The sequence below is a fragment of the Carassius carassius genome, chromosome 37, assembly GCF_963082965.1.
Source record: "Carassius carassius chromosome 37, fCarCar2.1, whole genome shotgun sequence".
In the NCBI taxonomy this organism is placed as follows: Eukaryota; Metazoa; Chordata; class Actinopteri; order Cypriniformes; family Cyprinidae; genus Carassius; species Carassius carassius.
In genome coordinates, this window is record NC_081791.1 from 5,385,419 (window position 1) to 5,397,653 (window position 12,235).

At 37.8% G+C, this 12,235-nt stretch overlaps 1 protein-coding gene across 4 annotated transcripts in view; it reads right to left on the bottom strand.

Moving 5' to 3' along the window:
- Positions 1-437: 437 nt before the first annotated feature.
- The window catches only part of cpeb2 (cytoplasmic polyadenylation element binding protein 2), a 29,900-nt gene continuing 18,102 nt past the window's right edge, over positions 438-12,235 (bottom strand). The window contains exons 4-11 of one of the 4 annotated variants that reach the window (XM_059527214.1): positions 10,887-10,937; positions 7,165-7,188; positions 6,464-6,628; positions 6,135-6,224; positions 5,678-5,796; positions 3,937-4,051; positions 2,963-3,144; positions 438-1,437 (exon numbers count right to left, since the gene is read on the bottom strand). In XM_059527214.1, coding sequence (XP_059383197.1) covers positions 1,210-1,437; positions 2,963-3,144; positions 3,937-4,051; positions 5,678-5,796; positions 6,135-6,224; positions 6,464-6,628; positions 7,165-7,188; positions 10,887-10,937 — 974 coding nt within the window. In that variant the 3' untranslated portion in view covers positions 438-1,209. The remainder of the gene's footprint in view (positions 1,438-2,962; positions 3,145-3,936; positions 4,052-5,677; positions 5,797-6,134; positions 6,225-6,463; positions 6,629-7,164; positions 7,189-10,886; positions 10,938-12,235) is intronic. The other 3 variants (XM_059527216.1, XM_059527215.1, XM_059527217.1) reach the window with 3 other exon arrangements.

A 12,235-nucleotide genomic window follows, 5' to 3' on the forward strand; every position in this document is an offset into this window, starting at 1 on the left:
ACTTTTTTTTCCTTTCGTTATTAGTATTGATTATCTTATATATCTAAGTGTCTGACCTTTTTACACCTCATGCTACATAAATTCCTGTTTATCATTAATATGCATCATGTGTTGTTTGTATGTTTGTTAATTTTTTATATTTTATATCTTATATGTGCTGTTAACCTTTACACTGCATGCAAATGATGTACAGCCACAAACATGCACGTAAGTTTTCACATTCTGTGTTTTCATGGCAACGATTAGCCATGCCGTGCGAGAGGGAATGGACTGCATTTCTGTGTATGACATTGCCAGTGATGTCACAATGGCATTACATAGAACACAGACACTATCTATTCATTATATCCTATTTAGCAGCAAAGCTTCTTCTATAGCTTGTGATTAAATTGCAAGAGTAGAGCAATAACAAGCCAGAATAATTTTCTGAGGTATTGTCTTTTTTTTTTGCCAGTGGAAAATGGAAAGTCTCAGTAATTCATTATTGAATCATTCCTATTCCTGCTAAGAGCACATTGGAGCGAAACATCAAGTTGGTGGTGGTGGGGGGGGGGGGGGGTGAATATTACTATTACAATTTTTTTGTATATTCCGCGGCGAACATCTCGTTTTCAGGCCGCGCATTTTGCTACCTTTGGTTCGAGATCCAGGGCAGGCATCAGACATTACGTCATCAAGGGTTTTCCAGAGACAATTGCGCACTTTGCCCACTAGGGGGGGATTTAGCAGCAGACGGAAACACGACGGACAAAACGAATGAACAGTACAGACAGGCTGCCCCCCCAAGCGAAAACATTCTCGTTTCTACTTTTTAAATCTCACATATAAAAATAATTTGAAAAAACTACAAAAAAATCAATCTCTTTTTTTTTTCTTAATCTCCTTTTTAAAAAACACGAACGCACCACAAAAACTCTGTTCCGAGCCTGAGATGTGCAGGGAGGGAGGAGAAAGAAGTGGTATGGTGAAATAAACTTGTAGTGAGTTTAAACTGAGGCGTGTAGTGTTTCTGGCTGCTACAAAAGATAAAGATATATTTATATATTTAGAGTCATATATATTCTCTATATAATGTATATGGTTATGTACTCTATACTGACAGCTTGGGTTCAGGGGCCAAACTAAGCATCTTTTTCTTCCCGCAGCAGATGTGTTGTTTCTGCTTCGCCTTGCAGTCTGCTGCTCCCGGCGTTCCTGGGATCCCTGTCTTCAGTTCCAGCGGAAGTGGATCTGGCGGGGACGGTCGGCTCCCTCTTTGACCAGTGGCTTGTGGAACTCGCGTCCGGCGCGGGAGTGGATGTTTGCCCAGCAGAACTCACAGTAATACTGCAGGCAGGTGACGTTGGCGCAAAAGAACGGGGCGAACTTTCCGCCACAACGTGCCCCCTGGCATTCATCGCAGAGCTGGTCGTCTAACACGTACGGCTTCACCTCCACCTGTGTGACATGAAAAGCAGAACACGGTAGTTTAAATTCAACTTCGGCTAAAGTACAGGGGCTGATATAGCTACATAAACAGTACCATGATCATTGTCAAGAATAATGCATTGCTAAGTAATTTAATTACTTTTCCCTTAAAGAAAGGGATAACTCTATTTTTTTATATAACTTAAATAATTTAGTCAGTTCAATAATAATTTATACAATTTTATAATATTTATTTGAATGTTTTTTTGTATAAATCAGTTTCATGTTTATCCTTATATTGTTCAACTGGTTGAGGTTGATATGGATTTTGAAAAGCAATTTGTAATAAGTAATGCAATGCTTTATAGAGAAAATAATTCGTATTTTAATCTAATTGCATTGTTGAAGTCTTTTTTTAGTGTAACTTCCCAACACAAAACCATGATTATAGCTATTTTGTGCATATGACTATAAAGTGTATATAATAATGACACATTTATACCATTGGACTACTCAACATTTTTATATTATTCAAAGGTTGTAATATTTTAGGAAAATACAGTATTACAATATCTAAAACTGAGATATGGTATGATATAGTTATATTCATCAATGCAATGCTAGAAGTTTACTTAATTGAACTGAATGTGCATTCGTAGTGTTAATCAAATCTTATATAAAACTACTTGGAGATAATATAATGTTATAAAAAACAAAGCACACATTTTTGACTGTTCCATATTTCACGGTTACATGAGTAGTTACACGAGTAAGTATGGTGGCACAAAATAAAACGTGGTGATTTTCTAAGCAGATAAAAAAGCGCAGTAATATCATCACTCCTACGTCATCAAGGGTAACAACTCATGTAACCGTCTTTAAATACGGAAAACATGGAAGTGTTTGGTGGCTTCTAAACTCATCCCTGTTTGGATCCTAAGGAATGAATGGTGCTATTTTAAATGCTAACACAGTGGCGCCACACACTACAGTGATTAAGTGCATGCACTAAGATGGGGGAGGTATGCATCAACTCGCCTAAGTTGAGGGGAGAACATAGTGAAATATGGAAAAACGCTGGCATTTTCCTTTAACACAATGTGATGGATGAACTGAAATAAATATCAGTTGCATTGTGGCTCAAGTTCTTTGTTATACTGCACATTTTGCCAAATCTAGCAAGTGGCTTGGGTATTGTAGGTACACAGGAAATAAATAAAAAAATAAATAGCATACTATGCACAGTATGCATGCTATACACTATTGATATATACAGAGTAGTTTTCCCAAATGCATCATTAGCTAACTATTATTACTATTATCATTAATTCCACTGAACTCTATTGGTAACAACAGAACTTGCAACCATTTGTTGCTTTTGGGAAATGCACCCCTGGATGTTAATAGTCTCTAACAAACAAGTGCAAGGTTCTAGACAGCAACCAAAATGATTGCATTTGCAAAACATTTTTGAGAATGTGCAAGTTTGCAAATTTGATGTGGTTGCGAGTCCGAGTGCAAGTGCATGGTCTGTGCTAAAGTGCTGTCTATTTACCCGTTTGTCGATGTCACCATGCTGCAGCTGGACGAATCGGGCACTGATGGCAGCAATGTAGCTCTGCTGATTGGAGAAGGCCACACGCCCCGCCCCCTTTGGGTACTTCAGCTCTGGATCAGTGTCAATACCTGCATAACACACTCCACCATACAAGCGGTCCATGATCATCGCCAGCTCCACTGCAGAGAAACATACCATTAGTCTTTTTAATAATAAAAAATAAAACATGGAGGACATCATTTGAAATGGTCACATCGGTTGAAATGAAATTAATACATTAAAAAATTTACAAAAGACTATTGAATAGGAGAATATATTACTACACACACTTTTTAAACTAACTTTTAAATACTTTTTGTAGTAGTTATGGAAACAGCAACATTTATTCATTTAAAAAAATTCATTTTAGGATCTTTGTCGTGATAATTGGCATCTCATTGTGTATGTCACGAATCTGGTCTATGAACTTCCTGAAAGCTATTACACGCACCATGTAACACCCACTCAGATCCTGCTCAAGTCGCTGAGTATTGTAAGCGCATATCACGCTCATAGCGATAGCTAGTCTACGGAGCCTGTTCTACTTTTACAATTTAGTTATAGTCTCGCCTTGCCTGTTTTCCTGTGTTCAGATTCTTGCCTGTGTTTTCGGATTACCCTTTTGTCTTGCTGTTTCAGACTTTGTTTGCCTCTGTCTGGACTATTTCTGTTAACCTGGATTATCTCTTACCTTGCCCTGTTGGATTATGTTTGCCGTTGATTAAACCCTTGCCTGTTTCTTGGACTATCTTGTGTCTTGCCCGTACCATACCCGTTTGCTGGTGTTCAACCCTGCCTGTGTTTTAACCATGTTTATTAATAAAAGCTTGCAGTTTGATCCGCACATCTCTTAACCCTGTCACCCCGTTACAGTGTACATCATATGCAGCAATTTATTACAAATATAACAACTAGTCATGTGTTTAGTGTACCAGCTCTGAGTGGACGTGGCACTCCTCCTACAAAGATGGTTTTGCGGGGGTCCAGTGGCTGAGATCCGTCCATTACAAAATCACTGTCACTCAGATTCCACGGACGAATCTGCACCTGAAAAAGCACATACAGATTCCACATATAAAACACAGTGTACATGACAACATAAAAAAAAATTGCACGTATTTTCATTAAATGTGCATTTGTAGTGTACTTCAAATCTAAAATATAATATTAAAGAAAACATTTTCATGATTTTTTAATAATATTTTATCTACATTTAAAGGGTATCTATCATGCCCCTTTTTACAATATGTAATATAAGTCTCAGGTTTCCCCAGAATGGGTCTGTGAACATTTACTGTATCATTTTGAAAATGTCTGTTTCTTGCATTTCTCTTTAAATGCAAATGAGCAGCTGCTCCTAGCCCCCTTTTCCAGAGGAGGGCTGTGCCTTTACAGCTTGTAACTCAAATCTCTGCTAAAATTGGGATTTTAATGGGGACCTATTACACAAAAATCACTTTTATAAAGTGTTTGAACACAGTTATATAGCTGCAGTTCGTGAAAAAAGAACAGCATGTAATGGTAAAAATCCCAATAAATCATAAACAGTCTCTCAGAACAAGCGATTCCAGATTTATCCCTAGGTAAAAGTCACCATGGGGATAAAACCCTGCTCATTTTTGATGCTCTCTGCCCTATTAGCATAAAGAACGCCCTGAGAAAGAAGTAGCAGTCTGCCATTATTGGAGATATACAATATCAGTGCCAAGGAGGCATTACAAGTGTTGTGTTTTGGTATGCACCAATGAACATAGGAGCACCACAGTCTCCCTCCATCTAAGCCGCTAAGGACACTGTGGTTAAGTTGCATTTTGGAAGGAAATGTACCGAAAAAAAATCAATAACGTCATGCCAATCATTTTATACCGCCTCACAAACTTGTGAGATTGTTGTGTGTCGCTGGTGTGCTGGTGGAAGCAAAAGCTCTTGAAGCTCTGCTTTCTTCTGAAAGGGGGGCAGAGTACCAGCTCATTTGCATTTAAAGGGACAAAGACAAAAACAGCGCGTTTTGGCTCATACCCTAAAAGTGGCAACTTAAACAAGCTATAAAAAATCTATATTAATAATAAATAATCTATTTTCAGCTAAAACTTCACGTACACACTCTGGGGACATCAGAGACTTATTTTACATCTTGTAAAAAGGGGCACAATAGGTCCCCTTTAAACCATATCAGTTTAAACTTCTGATATATGGTTTCCTGGGCACATCCGAAGCGAACACACAGAAAGCAGCTGTCACACAGCATGCGAGTACTAAACTAAGTCCTCTTTCATGTCTTACTGTGCTTAAACTGTCAAATACATGCAAGTTTATGTTAAAAACACGCCTTTGAAGGCAAACAGCTTTTAAAGAAATTGCATATTTATATTATTATTATCTCAGTCAAAAGAAAAGTGTCCATCAACAGTCGAGGGCTGGGCTTGTAAAATGTGATGCTAATATTTTATGGGGATTACAAAAAAGGAACAGGTGGATTTTTATCATTGTAGGGTGGTTGTGTACATACACTACCAACACACATTTATGTTCAAACACATGTAAAAGTTAATTTTGCATAATAGGAGCCCTTTAAAGGAGTACACTTATTTTGATGTGTTAACTAACATCCACTTAGGTATGTGTGTGTGTGTGTGTGTGTGTGTGTGTGTTTGTGTGTGTATGTGGACTCACGGGCTTGTCTTTGATAGTGGGGCTGGACACACACAGGTATAGTTTCCCGTCCTCCTCCAGACAGGCTTCAATCAGCGCCTGAACTGAGCTCTCCTCTTGGAACAGGAGGAAGGCATATCCTAGACAAAAACCCACAACAGTTGTCACTGTAACTCACTGTAACCATGACAGCTCGGTGTAACATGATTTCTGACTGAATGAATAAAAACTAATCACAACAACCAGAGGCACGGGGAGATTCTTCCTAGTTCTAGAGAACATCCATTATTACATATTTAATCATTTTATTTAAAGCATTCAATTTAATACACTTCAAATGTACTTAATGATAAAAACAGAAAGAGAATTCTAATAGTTCTACTATGTGAAAAACAGTAATAATGTCTAGAACAAAGTATGTACATGCGGGTTTCTGTTGCTGTGTTTGCTATGAATGTGGTGATTTAACTAGAAGTACCTTTAGGGGGGAAATAAGACTTGCTCTCTGCTTTGTGTGGCCAGTCAACAACCAGATGACCAAAGCGCCGAAAACTGCTTGTGATTTCATCTGTGGAAAAGATGAGATTGTGACAACCAGACAGAGATGAGAGAGAGCAACAGGAACTGCTGCAGATCCTTTTTCATAAATATACATAATGATTTTTATGATGTAAAGAACTCTAAAGCTGGAAAACTCTATATTAAATGTCTAATTCATTTTAAATTTCACATAGGTGTGTCATATACCATAAAAAAAATCATCCTTATATACATGCGTTACACTTCTAAAGCTCTGTTGAAACGAACCTTCATCGATGTCAGGGGGCAGACCGCCCACAAACACTTTGCGGGAGAACCTCTCGATGCGCTCCCCGTTCTGAAGGGGGTAACAGTGAGGAGACCCAAGGACCCCCTGGTTTCCATGGCCGTCATCTAGAAGGCCGTCATCAATGGGGAAGAGGGAGGAACGTCCTGTTAAAAAGTAAATGACAGGTGAGGACTCTTGTTTTTGCCTCAAATGCAACTCTGGTGACCACTATAGAGGAAAGTCTCAAACCAAGGGCCCTTATTTTAGTGCAATGAATATATATTACATTAACATGTAGTTATTCATTTATTTCTAGGGTTCTAGTTGGACATTTGACATAGCACATTTGTTTCTAACTACCACCTGAATGTGGTTTGAGTGATTGGATCAATATGAACCCTGTTTACTCTTGAATTTAATGCTGTCCAATTGTGATCAGACCTCCTGAGATAGATACCAATGTAATTTATTCATGCATCAATGCATGTATGAATCATGGCTTGTGTCAGTGAACTGGGGCTCACAGTCAGAATAAGCCTCAAAAACACAAGTAAGCCTCCATTATATTGATAAACTCATCAAATTGTTGCTAACGGTCAATGACAACTTCACAAAGAGCATCATATACACATATACATCATACACAGACACAGAATACTGACATGCTAACACCGATAGCATAACAAACAGTGGATTTTACCTCGTCGTCTCCCATAGCTCCTGGCTGCATGTGAACAAAAACAATACAGGAGACTATGAAACAACTGACTGTTTGTTCCCTAAGGCAACAGATATACTTGACAGTAGCATGCAGATGGTGTTATGACCAATATATATAATACAATTATTTCTTGCTGAAAATAAGTTTGTTACAATGCCCAAATATTAGATACCAGTAAAACTGATAACAATTTTGATAGGCTAATTTAATTTGACATTAACAATAAGGACACATACAGCAGCAGGTTTTTTAGGTTGCTGTCACTTTAAGACCTAATGGACGGATCCAATGTACAAACGCAGATCCAGTTTTCTCCCAACTGTTTGCAATCAAGACACCGACTGTGTTTGCATGCAAACTTGCCAAAACAAACGTTAAATTTATTTAATTTAAAAATATATATATATATTGGTGTAGCCTATTTCACTATTTAGGTGAAACCCGATTTTAACCAATTTTACTACAAATACCTAATAATGTGATTTGTTGGAAAACGTACAAGACAATATTTGATAAAAAAGCATGAACCTGGAGCCCTAACCCTCAGTGTAGTGTGGGCAGGTTGTATGAAATGTATAAATAAAACCTAATATAATTTACCAATTTACCAAAACGCAAGGTTATGAACTGTCATGAGACTGTGCTTGAAAGCTGCAGTAGACTGCATTTTATGGCATTCTCATTAACTGTGTTCAAACTGGCTGGAAAAGGTTGAAAATTTTGCACCTTTTTTATTTAAGCAATTGATATACTACCCACCCCTAAACAGACTAGCATCAAAACCATCATAAAACTGTCTTTTCAGAAGATAGATCAGTAAGAAGAACTTTTGTTTTCCAATAATGCGTGAATAAGCAATAATTAAAAGTTATTCCTAAAAGCACAACATTCCAAAAAACCTCTTCACACGTCACTCCAAATAATCACATGATGCACAGCACATGTTCCACTGGATCAATTGACTAATATTAGTGAAAGCTCTTAAAAAATCATGTGATCTATACTTACACATGTCCTTCTCGCTCATGTGATCCACACATGCTCCACAACCAGTTCAAAATCACATACGACAGAGATGTCACAGAGGTGTATGAACATGATCAGGCCTGCATTTCTCATAAGCATTGTAAGCCTAAGTAGACTGCAGAACCATTATAACCAGAAAATCTCTAAAATCAACTTAGCTCACAATGCTTTCGCCAGAACAGCTTGGTCCCAGTCTGATTGCCCCTCTTTTGTCCCTACTTTTTTGTCTACATTTAATTTTCCTTTACTATAAAGGCAAAATCACAAAAAAAGATGATATTATATGCAAGTGGTGTCTTCCTGCCACAATGCTCAAGTGTTCAGGGTGCTTGAAGACCCAGGTATACTCTGTGTTCGGTTGAATTCACTCCTGAAGTCTTCCTCCTGTAGGGTCAACATCCTGGAGTTTAGCTCCAGCTTGTCCCATACCAAATTTTGTCATCGTCACCATATGTGCTTACTATGCAAATGCAGCCCAAATGTTCCAACTGAAATACACACTCAGCTTGTAAATGCGACATGTGACAATGCTTTTGTTTCACTAATTAGATGTTCCACAATATGTTAACACTGGCCAAGCTTTTTGCTACACAGTTGATAAAGGAAACTGAAGATGCTCTATTTTAAGTTTAAATCAGAGGTCTTCAACCCTGCTCATGGAGATCCAATGTCTTGCACATTATATTTCCAACCTGCTTCAACACAACTGCCTGTGATTTTTCAAGTGGTCCTCAAGACATTAATTAGCTGGTTTGGGTGTTTGATAAGGGTTGGAGCAAAACTCTGTGGGACGCAGGTGCTGTTTCTAAATATGCCTACTTCTGGTAAGTTTCACCCCAAACATACTAGACAGTATGCGATTTCGGATGCAGCATGGGCCTTCAGAAGTAGGGTTGAAGACCTCTGAATTAAATGGTGTAATCGCATATATTGCTTTATATGGACCATCCTGATCTACATGATATTGGCATTGGCCATTAAAAAAAGCTATACTGCTAGTCCATCCCCAAAACCACTAACTGATATGGCTGAGGTCAATCCATCAATGAACCTATGTAAGAGGTCCACCAGACATAAAATATAAGTGTAATACATCCAACCTGGTCTCATAAAAATACGTACCTCTGTGAACTTTTTGTGCAACACCATTTTTATGTAACTTATTGCACATTTCGCCGCAGTTTCAAAGTGAAATGTCCACTGAGTGGTGGTAAAACACTGGTTCAATTCATGACCATGGCACGTTTTAATATGTTGAAATAGCTATGTATTGCTTATGTTGTTTATGTGGTACATTATGTTGCTTCTGGTACATATTGTGGTGGTTCAGAATTCAAATACATATGGACTGTCGCTAAAAGTTAATGTGTTATCGTACCCAACCCTAAACCTACCTGATAGTGTTAACAAAAGCAAAACTGCTATAAAAACACATTTGCAAATGCAACCATGCCATTTCAACTTCCTTATATGCAGATTTAAACTGTTTTATTGAACCGTGGTTACATGGGATTCAAACCAGAGCTCCTCACCTCTCAAGTACATCTCTGTACTCCGTGAGCAACTGAACAAACCTACCATCTATGAAAACCCATAGATATTAAGCTGGATATGTGCAATGCTAACAAAAGCATCAGTTTTCAAATCCCCCAGCATATTAATATTGTTCTGAGGTACAAGTAATTGTGCAAAAATTATGCTTTATTTATCGAAACTGTAAATTTGTGTGAAAAGGAGTAAAATGTTTACTGCCTCTAGTGTTCATTTCCCCGGGTGGAAGTGTTCACTTCCCCTGCGCCGCAGCATTAATGGATGAAGAGCATGAATTCTGAGTATGGGTCACCATACTTGGCTGTATGTCACGTCACTTTTTTTTCACTTTTTACTTTCATTTATTTTGGAAACTGCAGCGATATGTACTTATTGGTACGTATTTCGCATCTTGCTAAAAAGTGCACACTGGTACATTTATGCCATGAGACCAGGTAGAATACATCTGTTTAGGGGTTTGTTCAGATCACTTACCCTAAATATGAGCAACAGCAATCATGATGCTTTACTTAGTAAACACCACTGATTGAAGCAAACAAAACAAAGCCTTTTGACTACAACAACAGTTATTTTTAGAGTATAATCTATGATGATCTGATTATACAAAAAAGACAGCAGCAGCTGTTAATGAAATAAGTCATCACAAAAGAGCAGAGCACAATCCTGCCCAGCATCAGAGACTGTGATCCAAACTGAGCGTAGCGAATTTCAGCCCAGCCGAACACAACGAGTCACGTTGGCTAAAAATGGACAGAGCCCTGGCAGATGCTCTGTCTGAATGCAGCAAGCTGATTGGTCAGACAGGATTACCTCACCATGTATTAAATCAAAATGTCAAATTGTTGAAATCCCATTGCGGAACTATTCACGGAACTCGGATGCAAAAATAACAGGAAAATATGTTTAAAATAAAATTAAGACAACAAGCATTACATAATCAATGTAAATGAATGAAGTCAGAACATTTGAGTAATATTAAGAGTACGTAACATCAACGTGATTAGCAACTTGTTTAAGGCAGCCCGTCTACATCACAAATATATAGATCTCCAGTCCTACATTGGACTGTATTATAATGTATTACAGACAGAAGAAAAAGTATTGCAGCTCACTGTCATAATTACCATTGAGCATGAGTAGGCCATCAGCGGCTGGGTGGGGGCACGCCACACGGCCTGAACATGTGAGAAGGAGACAGAGAAAGAGAGAGCAGTATGAAACATATAGCCCCATGCCAGCATTATAAAACCTACAGAGCTGCATATGTATGAAATTTTAAGCATCTAGATCCCAGAATGCACTGGAACAAGCTCACTGGAACAGACAGGCTAACAACCTCTGCAATTCTGGTTGTGTTTTTATGTGTTGAACCTTGTATCTTAATATTGTATCTTATAAGCAACATGCTAACAACACAGAATCAGTTAGTTGGTTCTCTCATGCTTTTCTTATGAAGAGTAGTATTTTTTCTTATATTTTAATGCTAGAATCCAAACTGGCCACGTTCACACCATTTACAAAACTAAAATTTTAATTCACAACTACAATGATAACAAAACAGATGGATAATTTATCACAGGAATCACTTTCACAATGACTTCTCAAACTAATGAATGATACAAACCCTGACAGCTAATCAGAATCCCTCAGACTTAAAGCATTTAAAAAGCAGACGATATAACTGCAGTGTTAAACAGACTGATATTGTGCATTGGTGTCAATGCTAATATAGTTATTATCACAGGCCTTATAAGTGGTTCTAATTCTATTAGGATTGTGAAACAAAGGCTTTGTCTCTCATGAGGAATGTTTCTAGAAATGATGAACTAGCTTTGTTGTGTTCCTAGGTCACCCTTAAGTTTGACCCTAGTCACGTGACATACGCAAACAAAGAGCATCAAATCTGAAGCTCTGACACATGACACATACCAGTTGACACATGAGTACTTAAAGGCAACATTATACTTCAAACAAAGTTCGTTTTCGTTTTGGGGCAAAAAGAAGTTTGAAAAGGCTGAGCAACAACGGTATACTATTAACAAACTTACCCACACCCCGCACGGCTGGAGGCGGGGTGTAGATTAATGTAAACATGAGTCACGACGATCGCGCCAAGTCAAGTATCATGTTTGCAATACAAAAGAACCAGTCCATAATCAGTCCTTTATGAGATGTGTGAATGGCTCGTAGTCTGAGAACTTTAGAATGATGTGGGAAATAAATATTGGTCAGTTTGTTACTTTATTTTTATTAGTGTTCATTTATTTTATTAAACTGGATAAATTGTTATGCCTTTTTATATTTTATGTGGTGTCGTGATTTAGTTTTGATAAAAACAAAGGTTTATTATTGTATATTCGTTTAGCATTTCATTTACTGTATACCCTTTAAATTCGCTTATTGAAACAGCAGCAGTTTGGTGTAACATTTATTTGAAACATGTATTTGGTACTTACTACCTTATATCTTTACT